Source organism: Solanum lycopersicum, chromosome 3 (assembly GCF_036512215.1).
Source record: "Solanum lycopersicum chromosome 3, SLM_r2.1".
NCBI classification, from domain to species: Eukaryota; Viridiplantae; Streptophyta; class Magnoliopsida; order Solanales; family Solanaceae; genus Solanum; species Solanum lycopersicum.
In genome coordinates this window covers 62,404,546-62,432,300 of record NC_090802.1, presented here as the reverse complement: position 1 = coordinate 62,432,300, position 27,755 = coordinate 62,404,546, and the positions used below count along the sequence as shown (strand labels likewise).

The 27,755-nt window shown below is 33.8% G+C and overlaps 5 protein-coding genes across 5 annotated transcripts; 4 read left to right on the top strand and 1 right to left on the bottom strand.

Moving 5' to 3' along the window:
• The first annotated feature begins 5,180 nt into the window (after positions 1 to 5,180).
• LOC101251077 (gibberellin-regulated protein 6) lies at positions 5,181 to 6,626 on the top strand. The gene is made up of 3 exons (XM_004235992.5): positions 5,181 to 5,364; positions 5,528 to 5,561; positions 6,187 to 6,626. Exons 1-3 carry the CDS (start codon positions 5,266 to 5,268, stop codon positions 6,366 to 6,368), a joined length of 315 nt encoding a protein of 104 aa, XP_004236040.1. The 5' UTR covers positions 5,181 to 5,265; the 3' UTR covers positions 6,369 to 6,626.
• A 153-nt stretch (positions 6,627 to 6,779) lies between these two features.
• LOC101259626 (uncharacterized) lies at positions 6,780 to 9,166 on the top strand. The gene has a single exon (XM_069295589.1). It carries the CDS (start codon positions 7,365 to 7,367, stop codon positions 8,916 to 8,918), a length of 1,554 nt encoding a protein of 517 aa, XP_069151690.1. The 5' UTR covers positions 6,780 to 7,364; the 3' UTR covers positions 8,919 to 9,166.
• A 656-nt stretch (positions 9,167 to 9,822) lies between these two features.
• LOC101260033 (probable arabinosyltransferase ARAD1) lies at positions 9,823 to 13,668 on the top strand. The gene is made up of 3 exons (XM_004235937.5): positions 9,823 to 10,142; positions 10,554 to 11,715; positions 12,949 to 13,668. Exons 2-3 carry the CDS (start codon positions 10,750 to 10,752, stop codon positions 13,474 to 13,476), a joined length of 1,494 nt encoding a protein of 497 aa, XP_004235985.1. The 5' UTR covers positions 9,823 to 10,142; positions 10,554 to 10,749; the 3' UTR covers positions 13,477 to 13,668.
• Positions 13,669 to 15,871: 2,203 nt separating this feature from the next.
• Positions 15,872 to 22,249, bottom strand: LOC101260808 (uncharacterized). The gene is made up of 8 exons (XM_004235940.5): positions 21,961 to 22,249; positions 20,913 to 21,208; positions 20,444 to 20,515; positions 20,030 to 20,097; positions 18,676 to 18,832; positions 17,789 to 17,872; positions 17,590 to 17,679; positions 15,872 to 16,314 (listed from the first exon to the last, which is right to left on the bottom strand). Exons 2-8 carry the CDS (start codon positions 21,186 to 21,188, stop codon positions 16,126 to 16,128), a joined length of 936 nt encoding a protein of 311 aa, XP_004235988.1. The 5' UTR covers positions 21,189 to 21,208; positions 21,961 to 22,249; the 3' UTR covers positions 15,872 to 16,125.
• A 3,101-nt stretch (positions 22,250 to 25,350) lies between these two features.
• LOC101250203 (protein EMBRYO DEFECTIVE 514) lies at positions 25,351 to 27,060 on the top strand. Its single transcript, XM_004235989.5, has 2 exons — positions 25,351 to 25,810; positions 26,553 to 27,060. Exons 1-2 carry the CDS (start codon positions 25,481 to 25,483, stop codon positions 26,841 to 26,843), a joined length of 621 nt encoding a protein of 206 aa, XP_004236037.1. The 5' UTR covers positions 25,351 to 25,480; the 3' UTR covers positions 26,844 to 27,060.
• The last annotated feature ends 695 nt before the right edge of the window (positions 27,061 to 27,755 follow it).

Below are 27,755 nucleotides of genomic sequence, written 5' to 3'. Positions count from 1 at the left end.
AGGCGTGGAGGGACATAATTATAATAGTCATCATTGTGGTAATGATAAAAGGAAGAACACTATAAGTTCTTCAAATAGTCCTTCAAAATGTGAAGGCAATTTAAATAAATATGTGAACTTAAAGTTCAAGGGATAATTCAGTTGCATAATGTTGCAAATCAGTTGCCAGAGGAATGCACTGACCCTATGATATAATTCAGCTGCGAATGCTTCAATGTGAAGTCCTTGAAGAACAGAGTCTATGATACGCCGAAAGCGTAATAGACTAATTGATTCCAAATATAAAATTCCTTAAAGAAGGAAGGAGCAAATGATCAATATGGTCATGATAATGAGGCAAGTGCTATAAAGGAGCACATTGACATAACACTTCATAAAATCTTGAAAAAGGTTCAGGTACCTGAAATAATGAAAAATGAAGAGATCTCGATAAGTTATGTCTTGTTGGAATCGATATCAAATAACCGTCGACGGTATCTTTGATATGAGGTAGCGCTCAATGATATAAATTGTAATGAGGATCTTGAATTCAAATCTGTCATATAGTGTGAACAGATAAATGGTTGGCCAAGTAAAATGCACAATTCAAGTATATTTTGTTTCACTTAGAAAAGTGACATTTTGGACTGGTAGTTCATAAATCAAGGTATAATGTCAGTGGGGTACAAATAAATTATTATGCGATAGTATAACCGTAAGATATCAAATACGGTTTGTGCCTTGGGGCATAAAGGTTTATCGCAAAAATCCTGACATTATTGGAGATGTTTTCTCCTTTGGTGGATGCAATGAGGTTTGTTTTGATCTGGCGACATATGAAAAACTTGAATGCATGTAATGAATAATTGTAATGTCTATCTAGACAATGAAGGTTATATGAAAATCCTTGAAACAATCGAGGTGTCTGAAGCATATAAGAGTTTGAAAGAAACTTTTCCAATAAAGCTTCAAGAATCCTTATATGGATTGAAATAGTCAAGGAAGAAAAAGGGTACAAAAGAATGACCCTAATTGTCCTTGTATTTTTATGAAAAAGGTCTTGGTAAGACAAAATTTTGTCTTGACCTACAGATTGTTAATTTGACAAATAATATATTTGTCTAACAGTGCACATACACTGAAAAATTTTGATGCAATTTTATGTGGATATATCGCATTCATTGAGTATCCCAATGATTATGAGATCACTTGACATAAATGATGATTCAGTTTGATCTCAAAAGAAGGATGATGAGTTTCTTGGTGATGAAACTCTATCTTGGTGCAATCAGCACTAATGCATCTTACTAACAATATTTGACTAGATATTTGTTTTGCAGTAAATTTACTGGCAAGATTCAGTTTCTCCCCGATAAAAGGACATTGAAATGGTGTTGAACACATGATTGAATATCCTCGAAGGACCATAGTTATGGGCTTATTCTATTCCGAGGAATCCAAGACAAAATTGATTGGTTACGCAGATGCAGAATATTTATCTGATCTGCATAAAGTTCTATCTCAATCACGCTATGTGTTTGCATGTGGAGGCACAATAATATCCTGGGGATCAATGAAGCAAATGTTGCTCTGCAGAAATAAAAGTCCTCCATGAAGCAAGTCAAAAGTGCGTCTGGTTGAGATAAATGACACACCATATTCAAGAAATGTGTGATTTTTCTTAAAAAAAAGAATATATCAACCACAATGTACGAAGATTGGAGACATCATCACAAGAAATTAAGTGATGTTTTAATCAGGGGGAGTACAATACGCGTTGCACTCTTTTTCCCTTGATCGAGGTTTTTTCCCACTGGGTTTTCCTGGCAAGGTTTTTAATGAGGCAACAAATGGTGCGTATCAAAAGATATGTGTACTCTTTTTCCTTCACTAGAATTTTTTCCCACGGGGTTTTTCCTAGTAAGGTTTTTAACGAGACACATTATCTATGGACATCCAAGGGGGAGTGTTATAAATTCATTGAATGAGTGGATAGTCCATAAGATTGGTACATGAACAACCATTCATATTCACTAGGTTACATGAACCTTTTTGGATAAGAATGTATCTATTTATTATGATACTTAATATGGTGACCTTTGGAGTGATTTCTCACTCTATAAATAGGGTTGTTCATTCACTATTGTAAGATATACAGATGAGACTTACATACACTTGAATAAGAAGAAAATTTCCCTTCTTCTATCTATCTCTCTTGTCTTCTTCTCTTTATGATTATATTTTTATGAGCTTGATTTTATAACAATAGTAACAATTTTATAAATCATTATTCTTACCAACTCATAAAATAATTAGGGATGATTTAGGTTTAAGGCTATGTGGGGCAAGTTGTGGATATATATGATTTTATATGGGTTCGAGCTTAATTGAGATAGAGCCTTATTTAGTAAAATAATTTCTTTAAAGCTATTAAAACATTCAAGATAGTAAATGAAAATAGTTTTTAAGTCACTATCCTATTAAATAAATATAGCTAAATAAAAAATAAATTAATTTTGTACAATTTTTTTTTTTTAAGTATCAAACTTAACTAGAATAAAAAATATTATAAAAATTATACAAAAAGAATCTATGCAAAACTGGATAGGACAGATTGAGAAGGATAAAGTTGCTATATAGGGCGGGATGGATTAAAATTTTACGGATTAAGCTCAACCCACATCGTCCTATCCCTACGAACAACATAAAATTCTAATTGCAATGTGATGCAATTTCCAACTGAATTTCAGTATTCTAAAAAAAGGAGAAAAAGGAAAAAGAAAAAAGAAGCAAAGTGGTCAAGGGCAAGTGTATATGTATAGTCAATTTATAGCAAATATATTTTATACAGTTCAAGTTGATAGTTTAAAGAACTTAAGAATGATAATAACAGTCAATTTTTTTTTTATTTCAACACTAAATATTAATCTGATAAAACTGGTACCTAAGTTGCATGTTAAGATACACAGGCTAATTTTTACACCATCAATACATCTAATTTGAATCTACTAATACACTCCATTATGTGACATAATTTAAATAATAAAGGAAATAAAGATTTTTGAAATGCATTGCCTAAAACATGTCATAACAATTACTGTATGGTTATAAAAAGTTCTTAGTAGTGAAAAATGTAAGATGAAATAATTTGAAGTTTAAAAAGTGGAGTGTATCATTTCTTTTTAAACAAAATAAAAAGAAAAAATTGTCCCACAAACTGAAAAATAAAGGGCGGGCCTATTTATATACATATTGTTGCAAATAAATTGAGTGTTAAAAAGCAATGTACTTTGCTGGTGAGTGGTTTTCTTTCTTAAAAGGAAATGCAATGGGCAACTAGTTAGGGGAATGGAAAGGCATAATAAAGGTATTATTTGATTTGAGTCTAATTTAGTATTTTCCTTTTCTAATTTTACGAGGATATTTGCATCCTATTAGTCATCTGTGTGTGTTATATCATATAAAAGTGTGGTTTTACTTTTATATAATTACATAATATTTAAAAATAAAATAACAATAGATAAAAATCAAGTTAAACGATATATTTAAATATAACGCGAAATGGAAAATAGAGATGCATGTGGAGGTAGAAATAATTGATTACAGCGCACAGTGCGGAAATAATGTTTCCTCGCCTCATCTTTGTTTTATCTTTTGCTCATGTGATCCCAAAATGCTTGCACATGCTATGCCCCCTCTTACCTTTATTTTTATCTCTCTACAACTTACATATCTCATTCAATTCAATTATGGAGCTAGACTACATCACCTTCTTTTTTCTTTTCTTTATTTGTTTCATTTCACATCTTCATTTTCCCAATTCCAATCCATGCTTTCTTTAGTTCATTATCTTCGTAATAACACCACTTCCTTTCAACCCATGTGATTTTCTGTCTTTCTATCAAAAGCAAGAATTTATATTTCAATAAGTGAAATGATTAAAAAAAATTGAAAAAAAGATATTGAATTCTGTTAAATTCGTAAGATAAAATGAGTGAATACATAGTTAAGAGCTAACATGAAGAACATTTATGTGATTGATCTATTATATGTTTTGATTTTGAACTTGATCTAGATCCGTCTTTCTATGTATTTATTTATTCCAATTGTAATATCTTAAGGCAATAATTCTTTGAAATCTCTATTCTCTTGCATGTGCTTCTCTGGATTCTGTAACTACCATCCCATATGGGAGTGCTGTATTTTTATGCACCGGCATTTTCAAATTTATTTATTACTATTCCTTAGATATATATACACTTAATTAAAGCATCAAATCAACACCTACACGTAAAAGAGAAAATAAATACTACTCTAACATCTTTCTTTACCTTCTAATAAGTAATATAATCCCTTTTAATTTAAAAAAAAAACAAAAAACTGATGTAGTTATGTAAACATATATTATTGGAATTAAGAACACTATGGGTTATGGTCAGTCGATCAATGAAGCAAAACTAGAGGTCAGATCTCATAAGAGGGAAAATATATGTAGTGTGTCATTTCTAGTATTCATTTATATCTATAGAGAGTTACTTGATGAGACCGGAGTAAAAAAAACAGCAAAATTGATTAAATATTTTTTTTTTTTAAAAAAAAAACAGTTTGTGTATGAAACCAAAATGCAGAAGTCGGTATATTTACGGCGATAATGGATAAAACAAACACATAATAACTTGCGCTTCCTGAGGTACATGATGGCTTATGCCGTACATGATAGTTTATATGCGCTTAAATTGACGTAAACACTATCGTTATAAGAAAATATTGACTTGTTGAAGGGATACAATCTTACAATTGCAAGTCACATATTAGTAAAGCAGGGCATAAGACAGTTTTTTTTTCCACCCCAGTATTCAAACTTCAATTAGATACAAATTTCATATCGAAAAATTTTACTTTCCAAGTTAAAGTGCCAACTAGTAAAAACGGTCGTATACCTAGAAAACTCAAATCGAAACCTTTTATTAAAAATAAAAAACTACTTACCATCGATTACTCTGTATATGACAGTTATTGACCCACAAGTGGGGTTAGAAGCTGAAGAAAAGAGTTAAAAGTCCATATAGTAAACAAAAACAGAACACATTGACATAAAGTGAGAAATGTCCCCATTAAGGGGCATAATAGGAAGACTACTCTAAATTCAGATCAAATCTTTTACTTAAATAATAAATTGATCCCAAAGGGGGTCTATTTATAGTCCAAACTCCTCAACACTTCTCATCAATCACTCACCTCTCTTTCTACTCTTTTCTTTTGCTTTCTGTCAAGCAAAAATCAGCAATGGCCAAGCTTGTTTCGTTTTTCCTTTTGGCTCTTATTGCCATTTCCATGGTTGCAACCACTGCTCTAGCTGCTGATGCCCAGTACCACCTTGATCGTGTAAGTTTTATTTTTCTCAATTATTTCGGAAAATGGAAAAAAAATTATAATGTGGAGAATCGAAACCCTCACTTGTTAAAATAATCAATCAACTGAGCTACGGAGATTCAATTTTCATGTAACTCTGTTTCTTTTATTCTAACAAATTTCCTTATTATTTCAGTCAAGGTATGGTCCAGGGAGCTTGAAGCCAACACGTAAGTTTTTTCCTATCTTTATCTTTACATTTATTTAACTAAATAAATAAAGAGCTCAATTTAAGCCTAAGATTATTAAAATATTGAGATGATTAGTGTCAGGAATCTTTGTCTGGGTGGAATATTTACAAATTTGTTCTCAGAATAAAAAATTCAGCCAACTCCTAAATACAGTTAACAAATGCTAAACTACGGTTATTAATTAAGTGATTATTGGGTGAATGTTCGAGTATTTAACAATTAAATATTCTATGTACTAGTAAGGACAAGTAGAGAACTGTTGATTTCTCATACCTGGTCCATTTAAATTTATTTATCATGTTTTTTCTAATATTTCTTAATACAACATTAATTTTATCAATCATCTTTATTTACATTTTTATCTTAAATTAATACTCTGTTATTATCTTTTTCACTAAAGTAATTTTCCCAAGTTATCGTTATTTACATAGTTACCAAACCTTGTTATAGCTGCAACCTACCCTAACTGCTAAAGCTTTGCCCCACAATAGGCTCGAAATAGCTCCGTTTTTGTCAAATTTAACTAATTTCAAGAACCACCACCTCTTCTTTGCTTCGCTATATTTGACCGGTCAAATTTAAAAAGCCAATTGTTTCACAACAGAATGCCTGCCACAATGTACAAGAAGATGTAGCAAGACACAGTACCACAAGCCATGCATGTTCTTTTGCCAGAAGTGCTGCAAGACATGCCTATGTGTTCCTCCAGGTTTCTATGGAAACAAAGGCGTTTGCCCTTGCTACAACAACTGGAAGACCAAAGAAGGAGGACCAAAATGCCCTTAATTATTTTACCACATTGCCACTCTAATTTATCACCCACAAAGTTGTTGTTTGTTGCTCTTCTTGATCCTATTATTATTATTTTGTCTGAATTAAGAGGTCATTAGTTGTATGACCTTTTTTTCACTTTTCTGTATGTATTTGCTCCTTTGGGCAGAATACTTTTGTACTGCCCGATATGAGAGCTATTTGACCAATTCTTCTGTTGGTCTATTGTTATCTTACTCTTTTCTTCTAATATAACAAAATCTTTTTCAGATTCGTCATTTGGTTTATTGTCATCTTTTAACTTCCCTAATAATTACAAAAGCATCATCAGACTTCTTCTTTAATGGGAAACCGCCAAGTTCAATGGGTACCGGCAGAGCAAATATTCAAGATCTCAAACTCATTGATACTATACATAGTATATATTGGTAAAAAAGAATTTGATCAAAAAGACGATCGTTAGTGTAAAATGAATTACTCATTTCATTTGACATAATTATTGATGAAAGAAGCTAGTGCTTAATAAATTGAAGAATAAATGTCAATTTTCTTTTACAATTACTCAGTGGATTGTTCAAACCCAAAAGTGAGATCATGATCACGTTGTTTTAAAGATTGAAAATTAAAAGATATAAATATTCTGAAGATAACAGACACAACCAACACTTCATAAAACATACTCCCAATCCTTTTATTTTTAAAAGATATTTAATTTAATATGGAGTTAAAAAAATAAAATTGATTAATAAAAACTTTGTAGTCCTAATTAAAATTATATCAAATTAATTTTATAGTATATTGAAAAAAAAGAAAATGATCTTTAATTATAATTTTATGGTATGTTGCCAAAAAAGGAAAAAATTGACACTTTTTTTTTTCTAATCCCGTACAAAATAGGAAAAGGATTTCCTAAACCTATTCAAATTAGAAATTATAACGCTCAAACCATTATAAAATGCTCTCACTTTTTGATACAAATTTTATTTTGCAAATCTCTCTTCTTTTTGTGCAATGGAAGAAACGGTAGAGTACCAAAAGAAGAATTGGATTGCTCTAAAAAAGAGCATCAATGGAGTGCTCAACAAAATCAATAAAGCCAACATAAAATACATCATTCCCGAATTATTTGGGGAGAATTTAATCCGTGGTAGGGGCTTGTTTTGCAGATCGATTATGAAATCACAATTGAATTCTCCTATTTTCACCGATGTTTTCGCAGCATTGGTCGCTGTTATTAACACGAAATTCCCACAAATTGGTGAACTTTTGTGTAAGAGGATGATTCTGCAATTGCAAAGAGCTTATAAAAACAATAATAAACCTCAGATGTTAGCAACTGTAAAGTTTATTGCTCATCTTGTTAATCAGCAAGTTGTTGATGAACTTATAGCTTTGGAATTAGTTACACTTTTACTCGATAAACCTACCGATGATAGTGTTGATGTTGCTGTTGATTTCGTTAAGGAATGTGGCTCGATGCTTCAGGATCTGTGTCCCTTAGGGTTGCACGGTGTTTTTGAGCGATTTCGAGGAATACTTCATGAAGGGGAAGTAGATGAAAGGGTTCAGTTCTTAATTGAAGACCTTTTTGCATTGCGAAAACATAACTTTGCGCCAGCTGTTCCTCTGGAACTTGACCTTGTTGAGGAGGAAGATCAAATAACACATGAAATCTCTCTTGGTGACATGATAGACCCGCAAATGGAATTAGATGTTTTCAAGCCGGAGCTTAATTTGTTCCAGAATGAAAATAAGTATGTAGAATTACACAAGAGGATTCTAGGTGGTGGTGGTGGTGATCAAGACGAAGAATCTGAGAATGAGGATGAGGGCGAGGGCGAGCACGAGAGGAAAATTGAGGATGAGACAGAGACAAACTTGATCAATCTTCGGAGGATGATTTACTTAACTATTATGTCAAGTGCTGATTTTGAAGAAGCAGGGCATAAGCTGATGAAAATCAGACTAGAGCCTGGTCAGGAGATGGAGTTATGCATAATGTTATTAGAATGTTGTAGTCAGGAGAAGACTTTTCTGCATTACTATGCACTTTTGGGGCAGCGGTTATGTATGATCAACAAAGTTTATCAGAAGAATTTTGACAAATCATTCGTGCAGCAATACTCAAGGATCCATCGACTTGAAACTAATAAACTGCGTAATGTGGCCAAGTTTTTTGCTCATTTACTAGGTACTGATGCATTGCCTTGGCATGTTTTGGCTTATTTAAGATTGACAGAAGAGGATACAACATCTTCTTCGCGTATATTCATCAAAATCTTATTCCAGGAGTTGTCAGAGCACCTTGGCATCAATAAACTGAATGATCGTCTTAGTGAACCCTCTATGCAAGAGGCATTCGAGTCGATATTTCCAAAGGATAGTCTCAAAAATACGAGGTTTGCTATCAACTTCTTCACATCCATTGGTTTAGGTGGGATAACTGAAAATCTAAGAGACTATTTGAAGAACATGCCAAGGCTTATCTTGCAGCAAGACAAGCGTGCTTTCAGATCAAGTCAATCAGATGATGTTCATCAAAGTAAGAGGAGGAGGAGAAGTTAGGTACTAAATTGTAATGATTCTTATAATATGAGTATATAACCAAAAGATAGTTAGTCAATTGGAAAAATCTTAACTTTTTTGGGTTTTCTGTTTTTTCTCTTTCTTTTGGAGGTTAGGCTGCTCTTGGATTCCTATATTATGTTAATAAGCATGAGTACAACAAACATGTATTGATCCATAGTTTATAAATAGCTAGCTTTTAAACAAATGCCCTTAATTCTTCTACCAAATTGCTACTCTAATTTGTCGCCTCAAGTTTAATTTATATTGTTGTTTTGTTTGTCTTCTTGTTCCTGATACTTCTACTACTGGTATTAGTTTGTCTGAATCAACAGGTCGTTAGTTGTATTATGGGATAATCTTAGTAAATTAGTTAGTTGAATATTTCACCTTTTTTACGAAGTTCGATCGCCTAATGTCCTGCCCCCGCCCAGACACCCCCGATTTTAAATAAAAAATTACTCCTACATAGTTGAATGACTTTTTTAACTCTGTTAAAAGTGTTACCTTCACTCTTTTGGGCAGAATATTTATGCGTTGCCCGATATGAGAACTCTTTGATCGATTCTTCTGTTAAAATCAGGACCGCAAAATCTATTATAGATAGAAAATGTTGGATAAAAATATTTTATTATATATTTAGATATTTTACTATTTAAATAAAATTTATTAACAAATTTAAATACGATTTTATCTTAATATTGATCTTCTCAAATCTCGTAGAATTATGTGGCCAAACAAAAGCAAAGTAACGCAAAATAGTACGTACACCCAAAGAACTATTAATTTTTGACACAGTGCGATTAACAAGAAAAAACAAAAAAAATCATGTTTATTTCTTTCGAAAAAAATTAAATTTCTTGTCCTTTTGCAATTTAAATATACAAAAAGAAATACTTTATTCGAAATCTTGTGTTATGTTTTATTGGTTTATATGGAACAATATAAATATTTGCCCTATTGGACCGTAGAAAAGTTCTCCACCGACTGTCTTCTCCACCAGCTAAAGTTTAGTGATATGCAGATTTGTAGAGGTTTCATCTATGGGCATTGACTAAAGAGAAAAACTATTAAATTTAATGTGATGGAATTAAGGAAACTTAGGAAATACTCCTATGCTAAAATATAGCCAAGTCCAGTAACTGTTATACTATTATTATGGAATTAGGTTTCATCAGGACCAGCATGTTACATATCTAAACACTAATTCAGAGCTTTTATCAGGTATATATTCTCATCTTTCTACTTTTAGCACTCTTTGTTCTTTTTTTCCACCTTTTTCAACTTTAATTAATCTTTTGATTGCTCAAATATGAAAAAGATTGGATTTTGAATTCTACTGTCTATTTTTTGTTTTCTTTTTGCTTTTGTGTTCTTGATGACCCAAAGTATGAAAAAAGATAAGATTTTGGGTACTGCAATCTATTTTGGGTTTTGTTTTTCTTATTGCCTTGGTGTTTTTGGTGACCATAAAATGAGAAAAATTGGATTTTGAATACTCCAGTCTGTTTTTGTGTTCTTCATGATGAAGATTGGATTCTGTTTCTTCAGCTGACATAGTTGTGTTTATATGTGCCTTACTTTTTTCTGGAATTCTCAGCTGCTTCTGTTCTATTTTGTCTTTGATATTTGCAGGTAAATAGGAGTATTTGTTTCCTCTGTAGTGTAAGAGTAGGTAGGAATTTGTAGTGAAAGAATCAAACTTCAATGAATTGAATAGCTAAATTGGGGCTGAAATTCGCGGTTTTACCAAGTTATGCACTACCTTGGAAGTATCTGAAAGTTCTTGAGAAGGGATTATTCTGGGTTTGTGGATTAATTAGTCTCCACAATGTGTTCGATACCTGATAAAAGCATGCTACCTTCAAGATTTCTGTTCTGTCTGATAGTCATTTCTGTTTTCCTTTTGATAGTTTCTTCACTATCCCTTTTTCAATTTGCGGACAATTCTTTTATGCCCAAATCAGTTTTTAGTTTAGTTCTTGTTAATGATACTTCAGTTTACTTGACCTCGAGTAGTGGGGAATCTAAAGATGCTTTCTTGCCTGCTGAAACTTCACATGAACATATACTGAAAACCCAGGATTTGGCTTCTGAAACTTCCAGTTTCAGCAACGATTCCAGTGGATTAGGAATTGGGAGATCTTGTGGTCCAGAACAAGCTCTTCTTAGAGTGTATATGTATGACTTACCTCCTGCATTTCACTTTGGGCTATTAGGTTGGAAAGGAAGTAAGGATGAAACATGGCCTAGTGTTAGTAACCTGAGCCAAATACCCTCATACCCTGGGGGCTTAAATTTGCAGCACAGCATTGAATATTGGCTTACTCTTGACCTTCTATCCTCAAACACCCCAACTATTAATAGACCTTGCACTGCTGTCAGAGTGCCAAATTTGAGTGAAGCAGATGTAATCTTTGTGCCCTTCTTTTCGTCGTTGAGTTACAACAGGCATTCTAAGGTTCAAGGGAAGAAGAAAATCAGTCTCAATAGATTGCTGCAGGATAAACTGGTGGAATTTTTAAAAGGTAGAGACGAGTGGAAGCAAAGGGGCGGAAAGGATCATCTGATCATGGCTCACCACCCTAATAGTATGTTGGATGCAAGAGAGAAGCTTGGTTCTGCTATGTTTGTACTTGCAGATTTTGGAAGGTATGGAGCCGAAATAGCAAACATTGAAAAGGATGTGATTGCTCCTTACAAACATATGGTCCAGACAATAGGTGCTGACAGCTCGCCCTCATTCAGACAAAGAGATACATTAGTTTACTTCCAAGGGGCAATCTTTAGAAAAGATGTAAGTTTCACAACTGCTTTTACCTGCAATTGATGAGTTAGCTAAGTGTTTACTTATATTGCTATTTCCCATGACATTAAAGTTGTGTTTTAATCTAACTATAAATTAACCTGCACTAGGTTGTGAGGCCCCAAGTAGTTAGTGGCAGTGAAGCTTGAACATGAGAGCTAGATGAAGTTTTCTCAAGTCTTTGTAATGAAATGGGTCCAAATGGAAGAAGTGAGGATTTATATAACTGAATTCAACTAACTTGGAATTGAAGTGTAGTTGCTGTTTGTTATCACAAGTAATTTCAAACAATGTTTGCTCACAAGTATATTTTGAGCCTCAGCCTTTTCTTTTCAGACCGTAGCATATTTTGTGACTGTTTTGTACTTAAAGGAATCACTGTAAACACCAGTTTAGGAGACTTTTGTGTTACTCCTTGTGGGAGTGAATTTCTTTCAACTGATATGAAGTACTGGTCACTAAGAATTATCACAAAATGGAAGAGCCCCTTTGTTTCCACAGGTTATTTACCCTCTCAGAAGAGCTAGAGAACTTACAAAGCGTAGCCATATTTTTCCAACACACGTAATGGTGTATTGGGCAATTGTTTCTGGGTTAAAGTGGAGGATTAACTAATGGGTTGATAAACAATTAGCTCCCCTTATGGGTGGACTAGATCTAATATCATGTTTTTGTTCCCCGTGCTAGTTAATCGACTTGAAGGGAAAACCCTTTGTATGCTGAGCAAGTCTTTTAACCTATGGCATGCACTATTACATTCTCTGTCCTGCCACCTCAATATATTCATTTTTCTCTGAACTGCAAAATTGGAATATACTACGTGCACATTCTGAAGTAGAAGTGAAACTATTTTTTCGAGTCCCTCCATCATTTTCTTCAAGTGTGATTTATCTAGTGGAACTGTGAACCTTATCCAGCATTCATAAGTTCTTCATTTAGGTATCAAAAGAACATAATAGATCCCATTTCCTTCTAAGATATCCAAAGAGAAATGTAATAGAGGAATCCCAGGTTGAGTACGGTTGGTATTGTTACTATGTACTAAAAAGAAATGGAAAACTGAAGCTAACGAAGTGTACGATGGCTAGGATGATCTAATGGCTACTGTTGATTGTAAAAATATTAACTAAAAAACTGAAAATTCCCTGTTCATTTCGTTTGAAGCTATAAAAGAGTATTAATTGATTGAAGTGATAGATCTCTTTGTTGCTCATTTAATACCAGGGTGGAGAGATTCGTCTGGAATTATACTACCTTCTCAAAGATGAAAAAGATGTACACTTCACATTTGGAAGTATCCAAGCGCATGGTGTTAGGGATGCTGGAAAAGGAATGTCCTCGTCCAAATTCTGCCTGAATATTGCTGGAGACACTCCATCTTCAAATCGTCTCTTTGATGCCATTGCTAGGCACTGTGTTCCGGTTATAATTAGCGATGATATTGAGCTTCCATTCGAAGATGTTCTTGATTACTCGGAGTTTTGTGTGTTTGTCCATTCATCTGATGCTGTAAAGAAGGGGTACCTTCTGAACTTACTTAGAGGAATGAAGGAAAATCAGTGGACCAAAATGTGGGAAAGGCTAAAGGTTGTCAGCAAACATTTTGAATATCAATATCCATCCCAAACTAATGATGCAGTGGATATGATTTGGCAGGCAGTTTCAAGGAAGGTGTCACATATACAACTGAAGGATAACCGTAACAACAGATACCACAGGTCACAGCTTTTCCTCAAAGACCAGATTTTGTGATTATTTATGTGAAATTTGAATCAATCATCCTGTACTTCTAGGATATCAGATGCCAGATTGAGCTGGTTTCTCCATCTTACGGTATGAAAATGTTTTTGCTGTAACCAATTTTCAAAACAATTTGTAAATTCTTTTCATTTGAGATTGCAAGTGTACACCACTCTCCTGCCTTATTACTAGGCTTCTTTTTAACCACCAGGATTTATCACTTTCATTAGTGGAATTGTATAACACAAATGACAAAGCATGATACTCCGTTCATCTAACATGTACAGTAAAAGAAAACTATTGAGAGGGAAGATTGCAGTCAACAGCGAGAAAATTTTCATTTCATCGTACATGCAACAAGTACCGGTGTTCAAAGATAACATGCTATCTATATGGTCAGAAAATATCAAAACAAATCTTTTGTGTATGAAAACGAGCATTAAAATCCTATTGTCTCTTTCTGTGGTTCTAGCTTTACATAACACATGAAGTTGCTGCTTTTAGTAAAGACTGCTATCAAACAAATGATAGTGATCAGTGTCACAAACCTAATAAAAGCGTTTGAGGACGCAGAATTTCCCACCATCCTCAAGTTTCTCTTAGAGAAGTGCAAAAGAAAGCAGCTGTGTTTCCCTGTCTTCATGAATCTTGAAACTGTCATCCCTGCACACTTGATTTGGACTCGCTGTCAACATTTATTATGGATTGGATCTGATCCTCTTTTCACTCTTCTTTTGTTTGATTGATTTGGATCAAAGGTCATCGAAGGTGAAGGTGCTATACTGAGCTGTGTTTGCAGGTCTTGCACGACAGCAGCCTTTAGAATGCGAGAACTTCTCAGATGAAATAAGTTGTCTTCTCCCCATCTGAGAGCAAGATCTATACTTGTCAGAGCAGAAACTCTCTCTGGCTGAGTTGATAAGAACCCGATACAAAGAATTAAGACCATCACCCTACGGTAAGGACACAACATTTTTCTGAACTTGGTGTCCAACAGAAGGAGCAAAAGTGTTTTCTTGGCCAAGACTATGATGAGAAAATGAGAGATTTGTCTGTGGCTACACTCTGCATATCCAACACCAAGTGCCTGTACATATAAACTTATGTTTCATCTTTTATGGGATTTGCAAGAATAAAGTTAACAGTAAAGCAGGGGAGGGTCCCAAGACAAACCATCTATAGAAGTTTAAGATTCACTTCAATCATAAGCCTGCCAAATACTGCAAGCAATATAAGGCTGTTGTACAAGACACTGACAGGTTTGAATAAAAGTGAAGTTGGAACACCAATCTTTGGGCCAAGAATCTATACATTTGTTCCCTACATCCCTTTCATTCTTTGCCCTTTTGGACCAAATAATGACCAGACTTCGAACTTTATTCCAACTCAGCTGCATCATCTATTCTTTAACCTCTAACCCTTTTAACATCAGATAATTAATGCTGGCTTTGTTTTATATCACATCTGTTACGAGAATAAATGACTAATTTCGTGTATGATCACTAAAACTTTTTTTACTTCAATGCAACTGCCCTCATTAAGTTAGAAGTTTAATTCAATGAGGAGGGCCAAAGCTGAGATTGCGACAGTTGCAAGAAAGCCAGATAAAGTATAGTGTATTGGAGAATGTGAAGAATAGAAGCCTCTTGGAAAAATATAAATCCAAGGAGTTGCTTTATGCCAAATTCTACTTTAGATTCTACAATTCCAATCTAAAAAACCAAAAAATAAAAATGGCAGTCTTGGTTCCTTGTGCTTAATGAGTTTCCCTTTATGCTTTTCTTTGCTCTCATCTTTAATTTAGATTGTGCAAATTTCCCTCCCATTCGAAATTCTTGGACCTTGTCAAGCATATTACTCTTTCCTTCTTTATTTTTCTTGCTTACCCATGTGGACCATCTTCTTCTCTTCTTTGTTTTTTCACTTTCTCTTTTTCCTTTTTCTTATTCTCAGATTCAGAATTTGTTCCTCTTCATCTTGCCCGTTGGTATGTGTTGTCTTAATCCATGAAACAATTTGTTCCTGGCATATTAACAAGGTTTTCTCTCCAACTTCAGAAAACAAGAAAATTATTTCATAACATAAATGTGATCAAAAGAACAATCTTAAGCTGGTTCCATCAGCGTAGAAACAAGTAGCTGTAAAAACTAAGATATACAAAAATCAATTGGGGTCTGGAGAGGGCGGCGTGTAAAAAGACTCACCCATGCCTTGTGAGGGTAGCTGAGTTATACAACACCAAAATTTATAGACATTATCCAGCAGGTATATAGACAAACGGAGATCAATCTCAAATTAGAGAGACCAGCAAAGTGCCCAAACATTTTAGAATATAGCAAGCAATGTAAATACTAAGAAGTGGGATGTAACAGTTGACTGTATCGATAAGAATAAACAATGTACATGATGATGTGAACATAATCTCCAATTTCAAAGCAGATAAGTTAGCTGCTATGGTTTTTTACATGTTTTACATGTTCAAGCATTAATGTAAATATTGTACAAAAGGGAACAATTTCAGCCTCTGTATTTGGCAGGGCTAAGATACGACTAATACATCGACAGTAAAAAAAGAACCTCTGTTCTCTTAGCTTTTGCAACTTACAAAGTACAATGTCATCATCAGCAACAGCGTTTAACATGCCAGCTGAGCAAAGCCATTTATACTAGCTCCGGAGGAGGAGTTGTGACCTGGCCAGTTGGTGTTGCAACATGGGTAGTTGGGTTTGCTGGTGCTGCTGAAGGTTCTGCTGCCTGTGCAGGTCCTGGTGCTATTGTTACATGCAAGCCCCTATGTTGCCCTGCTTGCAGCATGAAAGCAACCTCTGCTGCCGCTAGTGCTGCAGCCTCCTGTGTTCAAGAAAAGGAAGAACAATAAACATCCAAAAAATAATAATCAACATAAATTATATATTTTAAAAAACGAATGAGTAAACTCCATGTGTAGAATGAATTTATCTAATCTGTTTTGATGCATGAAAAAACAACTTTCGGTGCATGCCAAACTGAATGATGGAGTTCAAAGTAGTAGGATTGAAGTACATAGTTGTCGGCTTGGTTTCAGACAAGGATTAATTTCTTTTAATTTCTTATGTATACCTAGAGACTACATAAAAAGTAATAGACCACAATATATAGAAATTTTTTAAATATGTTTGAAAAAACAGTCAAAGAAATAGCTGTTTGATTTCCCAAATAGTCCGAATTTGGTATAAAATGGGAATGAAAAAGCTATAGTAGTTGGTTCTTTTTTTCTTTCTTCACTTGTTTATAAAAGTTTAAATTAATATGGGCAAGCAAAATTATCACGCCATTAATTCCCACAGCTAGAGCAAGTAGTGATAATTTTAAGAGTTCAACATGCCCTGAAATATTCTACTTGGTTATCAAGATAAAATCACATTGCAACATGTTACATAATTCAAATCTACTTAATGTGTGTACAAAGTGCTGACATCTGTCAGCAGAAAGTAAAATCTCACAACTGGAAGTGACAGTGGTGGGCACAATCACACTGGACATATAAACCAATTATATATTGTGACTAGCATCATAATCAACATGAAAGCAAAAGGTGGGATGTAAAGGATAGACCAGGAAAATAGAGATAAGACGATCAAATAAACTTGGAATTGTTTGGAAGTTGGTTAGTGTAGCAGCGAGAACAAATTTATTGGAAAAAGCACAAAGAACAAATGAGGTATTTCATGATTTCATCCCATACAAGAGGAATTCTTTAGTGACCAGATGTTTTAGCCAGGAGTCTTAAAACAAATATCTTTGCATGAGGTATTTCATTCATGCAGGGTGAACATGACATGACTCCTCTATGTTAAGCGAGAACACCCTGTATTGATGTATTAGCTATGACTAAGATTGAAGGTCTTGAATGTTTCTGAAAGAGAGTACACTAAGTTCCCATAAACTAGAGCAATGATCTTATTCACTCAACTTATTATATATACATGTGCACTGATGCAGCATTAATCAACCATTATGAGTAAGCAAAAAATTATCTGACCTGCACCACAAGGATTTTAATTTTTCCATTTTTGTAAAAATGCAAAATTATCATCAAATTCACATTATTATGAAAAACAATTGAAATCTATACAAGGCTCTAACCTGTCTTTGCCTTCGACGCTGCATGATACTTATAGCCCAAGCCATGATGTAGCAAGGTAGAAGAAAACCAGCAGCACGGAGTAAGAAAAGCTGTGTCAAGGAATCAACCAGATCAGTGATCCCACACGATCTCATGTATCATATTCTCATCATATCAAGCAACAAACTGAAAGATGATTTCACTATATGACTCACTCACCGAGAAAAAAGCAGAAACGTCATCATCATCCCCATCACCATTTCCGATGGTCACAGCATGCCTCAATAATAAAAGGGCCATTAACTGCAGGAACACAGTGCATTATTCTTTGTTTATCTAGAAACAGAGATAAGGTCAAACTATAACATAAATAGATCGCATGGGCAAAAAAAGAAAAGGTAAATATTAAAAGGAATATTTCCCCCCAGTTTCTCTATTATTGCTACTGGGGAAACTTTTAACAAATTTAGCCTATAAAGTGGAGGTCATTTATGATCCAATCAACCAGCCAGAAAGGACAAAAAGGCAATACAAACAAGGAAGGGAATATAAACACATAAGAGGAGAATAAAAGCACGAACTGTAGTGTGAGACCCTACCTTCTCTTTTTTTTAAAAAAAACATGACCTTGAAAAGCCTCTCTATTACTAGTGATACAGTTTCAAGAACTTGCAGGGAAAAATATTGTAGCATAAGCACGAAAATATACATAGTATAAGGTAGGATGAGTTTGTTTGTGTGGCTGATATGATTTACATTTTGAGCACTCCTAAGAAAGGAAGACTCTCATTTTAAAAGAAGGGAGGAAGTGTCATAAATCAAAGATAGTTGTGCCCAAAAAAATTGTATCACAACTTCTCTCAATAAAATATGAACTCCCAAGTTTCTTCTCTAGTCACCACTGGGTCACTACTTAAAAATGAAAATTCATGGACTGTACGGTAAGGCTAAACCCCACCTCCACCCAAGCAGAAAGAATGTTGAATCTGCTGGTGCGGTAATCAGTATCTTCCATAATAAAAAATTACTAATGCATACCTCACATTACCACTAGCCTGCATTTAGCAAAATGATTTTAGCAACATTGAGGAATAGCAGTTGCTTACAATTAAAGCAGCAGAACGGCAAAATGCAGCTCCACTAGCACTTGAATCAGCATATTCATCATAGTCAGCCTCCAAGAGATGGCGTTCTGCAGCCGCCATTGCAAGAAGCCGAGGATCATGTAAGTCGAGCTGAGTACCAGCTACCGTCCAGCCCCCACTGCAAGGCAACCATGTGCACGAATACATCAGTGACAGAGAGGAGAAGACAGAAAGAAAATTTTCAAGATTAAGATTGTGAGATGACATGCTGATCATGTTGGATTGTTTTCAATGAAGACGTTAACAGCTAAGCTGGCACCAAAGAATAGGTTACGTCAGATTATAAATCAAAATTTTGGCAGCAAGGGCCTCTATGTATATTGTTAAAACTTAAAACTTGACCGCATCATAATATAATAAGTTGAACATGTTTTAAGTACATCCAAAAGAGGGGAGAAAAAGTCTTTATGGCCAGTTTAGTTTGTCATATACTGTTCTTGTTGGCCAAGAAAAATAATTTCATGTCAATGTTGCTGAATTTTCACCTTTTTTTATTGAGATGGTAACATACCCTGCGTATATATAGGCATCAACACAAAATTGTACTGGTAACCAAATTGAAGTGACTACATCAGATCACCGAAAAGAGAAGGCAAACAAAAACCTTGCTCATCTTAAAAAGAGCCTAATACATCTATGATTGCCTCAGGATCATCTATGTACTCAGATTTGCACAAAACCTAAAAAGATGACTACAATTTATTTTTTTGAGATTAAAAAAACATCGATAATCAAATACAATACTTGATATCAAAGAACAACAAACTGATCTGGGAACTGGAATCATCACTAGATATTGAACATATTGGTAATGGAGAGGTCATGGTCATAGACCATGGATAAGGATTTGACTCTCCACTATCAAGCATACGATTAAATTCCTCCTTTTTTTTTTTTTGCTGAAAGCATGAAGTACAGTTGAGCTTCTTCATGATTTCTTGAGTTGCACAGCACAATTACCTATTCTTGCATTCATGAAGAAAACACAGGTTCACTTGCAAACTAATTCAGAAAGAAATAGATTATTTGGAGGCCTCTAAATAAGCGGAGCCATTCATAAAGAAGAGAAACATAATCAAGTCAAAGAGAAAGGTGTGAAGATGGTAAGATCATCCATTCCGTGGTCTATTTCCTCTTTTCTTTTTTTCCTTCTTTTGGGATATCGGGGGCAGTGGAATATAGAAAAGATACAGATAAAAAAATACTTGGAAAAGTAACACCAAAATCAGAATATCTTTCCATAGATTGTGGAAATGCTTAAATAAATATATCAAATTTTGGTACGCACAAGACAATATTCATGATTTCAACCAACCTCATGTCAATGGCAATATCTTCGGAGAGAGAAGGCGGTGGAGGGGCAGTATATCCAGGTTGGTAAGGCTGCAAGTTATAGAGTTCTCAAAGTCAACATGTAACTTCTTTTACGAAATAAGTGAGCCTTAACTAGAAATTATTTTAGCATGTATTCATTAACATTTTAAAGTCCCAATTACTTCTATTTCTGAACGGAAAAAATGCATTAATGAATTACTGCATAAGGTGAGTTATCACTCTCTCCAAATCAAATAAACTCTGTGCCTATGCAAAACCATGCAATTTCTTTATCCCTCCTTCTATTGCTCTTTTCAAGCTCATTTGGATGTAAGTGCCTTAGTCATGGGGCGAGGCAAATCATGAAGCATCATCACTCAAAATGAAAACAGGTATCAACAGATAGAGAAAGTACCTGATGGCAAATCTCGCATATTATATCACCCTTCTCGTTGCACCACCGCTGAACGCATTTCCTATGAGCATACTGGATTTTGTAACAAAGACGCAAGAAAAGAAAAAAAAAGAGAGAATAATTAGAACAAAAGACAAGTCCATAAACGTTAAAAGACCTCTGTCATGCAGTTGCACCACAGACATAATCAGTAGAATCGTTCTTCAGCTTTCTAGCAGCTAAAATCAGTAAACTAGACCACCTTCAACACAAACAAATCAAAATAGTGGATGTAACACTTCACTAAGATGAAAGCCATGAATGATAAATCATGTAACTGTCAACTTCTTGAGAAGAGAAACTTCAATAGTCGCACCATTCAGACTAGGGGGAAAAAAGATGGCATTACGGATACATATTTATCAAATGCACAAGCAATATTTAGCAGCTAATTGAATAAGAGAGAGAAAAGTAAACTTCACAAATCTACCTTTAAGCTTCCATTGCAGCTACATGGAATCTCCAAATTCTTCGGGCTATCTTCTTCCTGGCAAATTCGGCATTCCACAGTTTGAAGCAATGGCTCATCTTCACCTCCATCTTCTGGTTCTTCATCCTTTTTATTAGCAGTGCCACAGGCAGATTGACCTACTGTGTGAGAGCAAGAATCCCCCTCGGAGGATCCTGCATCCTCTGACCCTTGCATAGAGGGCAAAGATTCAGGTGTGATAAGACGATCAACACACAGAGCCAAGTGTTCTCCCATTAGCAATTCACCCACGTATCCTAAAATAAACAAACATGGTCAGCCATCTTAAGTAACAAGAAAAGAAAGGAATTTGTTAAAACTTCATATATCCTAGTGCAAGGTTGTGACCTTTTCTATCATACAAGACAACCAATTCATAAAATGCCTACGATTGACTTCCCTCCAATCCTCTCCTCACAAGGTTTTAGCCTTTTGTCCACTAGTATGAAGAACCACATGCCATATTTACTTCACAAAAAGAACTAGGAGAAACCCAACCATTCAACAAAAATATAAGTACAATCAACTCTAAATTAGCAACTAATCTTTTCTTTGATTTTCTCTTTTCTTTTTCTCTGCATTTGTTAACGAGCTACGAATACAGGAAAGTCAAAATTGACATTTTAAGCTATTCCATTTTTGTAAAGTTGAACTCTTCCAACACAAAGTGTATGCTTGTTGCTATAAACTGATACCGTAAACCCTTGTTGACTTTTTACAAGACAAGAAATACCCAATTTGGAAACTAAAGCAAAATGCATTTGAAACACTTCCAACTCCTGAATCTCCATTTTCCTCTTACCAACACGAAATATACTAGGCAACAAAATTTTAAAACAGGACCAAGCTTGAAAATCACCAGCTTTGAAGATCAAAGCATAATCAATTTGATCATAAGAGAAACAAGAACCCAAAAACTCAAACCGCAACGAAAAATCTTGAACCCGTAACAAGAAAAACAACAATCTGGTAAAAAAAAAAAAAGAGGAATGATGAAAAATTGGCGTACCTGAAAATGCAAATTGTTGATAGATTTTGGTTTTCTGAGAATTTGTATGAATAGTTTCCTTTTTTTTCTTGAGAGAAGAAATAGTTGTAAGAAGTCTTCCGGTTTGGGCCCTTTCGATTATCAACTAATGTTTTACAAGTATTTTCTTTAGATTATATCGACATGAGTTGCGGGACCGCTAAAGCCTATAACGACGTCGTTTATGGAAGTCCCAATATCTATTCTTTAAAAGCCGGCATACGAGAAATTACTCGACTTTACCATAAAGTAGAATTAGAAAAATAAATATAATAACAAAAAGATAAAACACAAAGTAAGTAATCAAAATAATGAAATTGAAAAATAATAAAAAATTATTCGTACGAATCAAGACAAAATATGATTTATGTGTATAAATCTTTAAGAAAGTCTTAACAACAAGTCAAATATTTTTTTTAAAAAAAAATTATCCTAAAAAAAATTTCATTTTTATTCGTATTTACACTACATTTTATAATAACTAAGCTAATATTTCCAGTTTACCCCCTTAAACTCTCAAAGTTTTGTGAATACAAATACTTTGAAATTCTGATTCTAAAATTTTATGTTCTTATATCAAATATGATTTTGAAACAATTCTATACCCCAAATATCCAGAAAAGAACATGTATATCTTTTTTGTGATATTTGAGATTTTTAATCATTTAAACGTATTCGATTAAAAATGAAACGGTACAAAATATTTTTAATAGTGTTTATGCAATGTAATTTTATTTTATTTATATATTTATTAATCAATAACAGTTATATGTGCAATTTTTGATGATAAGTCATAAAAGAGAACAAGATGACTTAATGTTGACTCAAAACTTAAACTAACATCTGAGAAGAAATCATTAATGGGAGAGAAAATCTATATAATATGTCTATTTTTTGGTAGTATATAACTTTTTTAACCAATTAATAATAATTAAATTATATGTGATATTTACTAAACAAGGACTTATTCCTTCCAAGAAGCAGCGTAAGCAGCACTCAGAGAAAACTTGGACAGTGTCAATTATTTGACTTTTGAACAAATTTAAAACTTTATAAATTTGTTGGACCAAATTAAACACGACGACTATACAAATAACAAAATTCCCTAATACTATTTTCACGCGCAAGGCCACACTATTTGTCCACGTTTGTTCGAAAAGGTCATTTTAGAAAAAAAATATTCATCATTATGAAAGATGCAGAAAGTGTGAGTACTTTAGAATTTTAACTTATGATGTGATATAATGACTTTAATGTATAAAAAAGATAAGTCATTATTCAAATGAGTTTTAATTAGAAGAGCTAAAGGTAATGGTCTTCCTTTCTAGAAGACAGGTGTTATTGGAAATAGGTAGGTTAAAAATAAGAAATTTTCTTTTTGATTTCTCCCATATATCCTAATCCACCTTGAAAGGATTATGGGGTTGGGGGTGGTGAAAAAAGGGAAATATGACAAGAAACAATACCTAATACTTAAAGAGCATGTGCATATGTTTATGGAGTAGTAGAGTTTGTCATTTAACACTAATTAATTCTTACATTAATAAATATTTATATTTAAAAAAAAAAGTAAGAATAATTATTCAACGTGAACGTTATAAAATAAAGAAAAAAAATAATACATAATATCAAATTATTACTTTAAATTAAATGTTAAAATCACAATTTGATTTTATTGTGCCCCGTAGCAAACTGTTGACAATCGTCTCTCTCCGTGAAATTCTCGCTCGATACTCTCCCTCTCTCGCTCAAAACTCTCTCTCGTCTCTCTCGCTTTATATATATATATATATATATATATATATATATATATATATATATATATATATATATATATATATGTATAAAATGTGTTTCTATTTGTATAGAGGAAATTGTATATACATATCAAATATATACATCTTCGTCCTATACACTTATAATTATATACAATACAAATATTCTCCTGCACAATTCTCTTTCGCCTTTCTCTTTTTCTCACTTTATACAAAAATAGATGGTACAAAATACAATGTTTAATTTCTATTTGAATAAAGCGAGAGAGAGAGAGTGTGATATTTAATATATCAACGTTTTATTTCGATTCAATTGTATACAAATTTAAAACTTATACAAATATACAAACACATAAAATTGAATTGAAAAGTTGCCAATGATTTATACAAACGAAAGGCTAACAACAATTTGTACAAATGACCTGCCAGAGAAATGAAGGGAAGCCAGTGAATCATACAATTGTTTCTTTTGTATACATGTATAGCAAAATAGCCTAGCTTTTTTTGTATAAATCTATAGCGAAATAGCATAGTATATTTGCTATGGAACACAATTATATGAACTATAACTATAGCATACCAACATGATTATTGTGTTTGTCATATGTGAAAGTTGTTCTAAAATAAAATATGATAATTTTATGCCAATAAAATCTCCTTTTTTTTAAGGCCCAGGGGAAGAGGACATGAGACGATAAGATAAAAGTTTAAATGGTCAATCAATTGAGCAACTAAGATTTTGCGCTAATTAAATCTCGTAGACTATACTTGGTGCCATTTATCTATAGATTCTTTTGTAGATGGGTCCCTTTTTTAATATGAATGTTTACGATAAGTTATAAGTTGATATATGTCACCCTTTTAAGTTTTCACATATAGTCATTTAAAAATAATTAATTACTCTACATAACTATAGTTTGATAATTACAGTTTGTAACTACATGTTATATGAAGGAGAGAAGCGAGCGAGACTGGGAGAGAGGGGAGAGAGGCAAGAGAGATGGGGAAAGAGTGGGAGAAAGGTGAATGGTATATGTATATTGGTTAGATAATTGTATATTATACATATGTATTTGTATATATGGGAAGAGAGATTGGGAGAGGGAGGAGGGAGGTGAGCGAGATTGGGAGAGGAAGGAGAGAGCTGAGCAAGATCGAGAGAGGGAGGAGAGATAAATTATATATGTATATAATTATATATTATATACATACATTTGTATATAGGGCGAGCGAGATTGGGAGAGAGAGGAGACGGGCAAGTGAGAGAAGGCAGAGAGTGGGAGAGAGGTAAATTGTATATGTATATATGTCAAATATTTGTATATTATACATATGTATTTTTATATTCTGGCGAATTATACATATACAAACATAACTAATTGTACAAATTCAAAGTCAGCCCACATAATTAATGTATAATGTTAGTGGCGAGTGATAATTATAGCAAACCATAGCTATAATAAGTAATTAAATAGTATAAGTTTGCTTTGTTGGGTAATTTTCCCAAAGTTTTAACCCAATTAGAAATATGACGGGCCAAAGGCCCACTTATTCATATTGATTAATGCAGAATAGTTTTGAAATGTAGACTCACACTTAATTAGTGGCTATTTGTCAAATTCTTCCGCAGCTTGCAAAGTATCCTAATCCTGCTGATTACACTTTTTAAACTCTCAAGCTACAATTAGGGTTCTTTTTCTGAAAATTGAAGTTGGCAGTTCTCAGTAATGGCGGAAACTGAACCTGTAACTAACGAAGCCCTAGGAATGGCCGAGAAGGAAGAAACTTCTGTTCAGAAAATGGACGTTGAAGTTCCAGCCGCCAATGATGCCAACGGCGGCTCGAAGCGTCCAAGGGAGGAGGGAGACGTACCGGAGGATGACGAGAATGGAGAGGATACGAAGAAACCGAGAGTTGACCAGTCTGTGGAAGAGGAAAAGAAAGATGTGTCTGTCCCGGTTAGCGTTGGGTCCAAGAGTTTCGTTTCCTCCGTGGAGATGTTTAACTACTTTTACAAACTCCTTCATTCCTGGTCTGTCAATCTCAATCTCAACAAGGTAAAACATCACTCAATATCTCCAATACTGTGCGAAGCAAGAGTTAGTTATTAGCCTGCTGGCTTAATTGTTATACTCTGGCATAGCTGAATGGACTATAGAAATTTGGGGCATTTTTAGTTGGCAATTTAAAAACTTTTTACATTTAAGCATTACCCTCCATTTCATTGAAGCATCAACTTGCATTATATATTGCTGTCTGTAATAATTTTCAAGTGGCTATTGACTCATGTATGACTTAGATACTTGTGATTGCCTTCCAAAAGTTAAAACTTAACACCTAAATGTATTTGATTGTATATCCTTTCTTGGATATGTGTATTTTGACAACAAACATCTACGAATAAGTACTAGTGTTAATTGGATAATCTGTTGGTATATGTTATTCAATTTGTACTTATTTGGTTACAATAGAGATGGTACTCTGCTTGATTTTGATTGGAATCAATACATGTTTTTCCTTTATATTTATCATCAGTATCTCTCTTTCTTCTTATCCTACATTCATGTTCCTCAAAGCTTTTATCTTTTTGGCTCCAAAATTTGAATTCATTGTGCTTTGTTGGCGGTTGGACTATCTGAATTTTTTTGGGGTTCAACTAGCATCTTTTCTCAGCAAAAGTATATGATTTGTATTTGTCATAACCACGAGGAGTTATTACTGCATAGGAATGTTGATACTCTGATTCATTTCCGCATAAAATCTGACTATCTGAATGTTTGATTTATTTTGGTATTGCAGTATGAGCATATGATATTGCTCGACTTACTTAAGAAGGGTCATTCAGAATCAGAAAGGAAGATTGGTTCAGGAGTTCGTGCTTTCCAAATCCGATTTCATCCACAATACAAGAGTCGCTGCTTCTTTCTTGTTAGGGAGGACGATACTGTGGATGATTTTAGCTTTAGGAAGTGTGTTGATCAGATTCAACCCCTTCCGGCAAACATGCAAACAAAACATCATGCTAATGGTGGAGGAAGAGGAGGTGGATATGGACGTGGCCGTGGAAGAGGAGGGAGGTCAAGATACTGAAAACAGCCGACAGTAGATCTCCAATTTCTTCTGATCAGTGTTTTTAAGTGCTGTTTAATCCTAATCTTGGTCATTTTAAATCTATTATCCGTAATGATGACATAATGTTTTTGCTGGTTAGAGTTTTCGATGCATCATTCATTATCTTACCAAAATCTGGTTAATTTGTTGAAACTCCCTGGGAAGTTTGGTTAATCTGATCATCCCTCTGCAACCATTGATGGTCGTTTTGTTGTTCAGAACTTAAATACTGTTTTGATATAGTTAGTATAACTAATAAATGCTACAATAAGTAGCAGTAGCCCACCACTACTGATTAGAAGTATCATTTGGAATAAATTTGACATTAACACTCTAGAGTGAATATTAAATAAATATATTGAATCGTAACTTACCTAAGCGTTATAATATGATCCTAAATGAAATGAATGATGAAACTTTAATCTCTTCTTTTATGAATATGAATGATTGCTACGTTATATCATAAGTCAAATACTCCCAGGGAACACATGACCATAGCTCTATTATATAATTTATATTGCTATAAATTAAAATTTCTCTAATTTATAAAATGAAAAGAGAAAAAGATAATGACCTGGTTGGGGATTTTGTTTTAAAGCAAATTCTAAACCTTTTTTTTTACTTCTTTTTAGGCAGATTCGATCTGAAGCTTAATGCGGCTGGAGCAAAATATAACTGCACGCTAATGCTAGAGTAATTACAAATCAAAAGCAACTCTTAATAATTATATTGGGGAAATGTGCTTCATATTTCAATCATCTTGGTCACCTAAACCTGATAGTAACACTACATAAATATATCATGATTAAATATCCAACCCAAAAAAGTGCATGGTAACAACTACTAAATAAAATCTGGCATGCACTCCCTTATCAGTTTGTCCATATTAAT

Bases quoted from the DNA above. Each gene is read 5' to 3' on its own strand.
- LOC101251077 (XM_004235992.5), top strand. From the start codon at position 5,266: ATGGCCAAGCTTGTTTCGTTTTTCCTTTTGGCTCTTATTGCCATTTCC. The intron at 5,365-5,527 runs GTAAGTTTTATT...TTATTATTTCAG, and splicing joins CCCAGTACCACCTTGATCGT to TCAAGGTATGGTCCAGGGAG. The intron at 5,562-6,186 runs GTAAGTTTTTTC...GTTTCACAACAG, and splicing joins AGGGAGCTTGAAGCCAACAC to AATGCCTGCCACAATGTACA.
- LOC101259626 (XM_069295589.1), top strand. From the start codon at position 7,365: ATGGAAGAAACGGTAGAGTACCAAAAGAAGAATTGGATTGCTCTAAAA.
- LOC101260033 (XM_004235937.5), top strand. From the start codon at position 10,750: ATGTGTTCGATACCTGATAAAAGCATGCTACCTTCAAGATTTCTGTTC. The intron at 11,716-12,948 runs GTAAGTTTCACA...ATTTAATACCAG, and splicing joins GGGCAATCTTTAGAAAAGAT to GGTGGAGAGATTCGTCTGGA.
- LOC101260808 (XM_004235940.5), bottom strand. From the start codon at position 21,188: ATGGGAGAACACTTGGCTCTGTGTGTTGATCGTCTTATCACACCTGAA. The intron at 18,833-20,029 runs GTTGGTTGAAAT...GTTGCCTTGCAG, and splicing joins GATATTGCCATTGACATGAG to TGGGGGCTGGACGGTAGCTG. The intron at 17,873-18,675 runs GTAAGCAACTGC...GTGTTCCTGCAG, and splicing joins GCCGTTCTGCTGCTTTAATT to TTAATGGCCCTTTTATTATT.
- LOC101250203 (XM_004235989.5), top strand. From the start codon at position 25,481: ATGGCGGAAACTGAACCTGTAACTAACGAAGCCCTAGGAATGGCCGAG. The intron at 25,811-26,552 runs GTAAAACATCAC...TTGGTATTGCAG, and splicing joins TCAATCTCAATCTCAACAAG to TATGAGCATATGATATTGCT.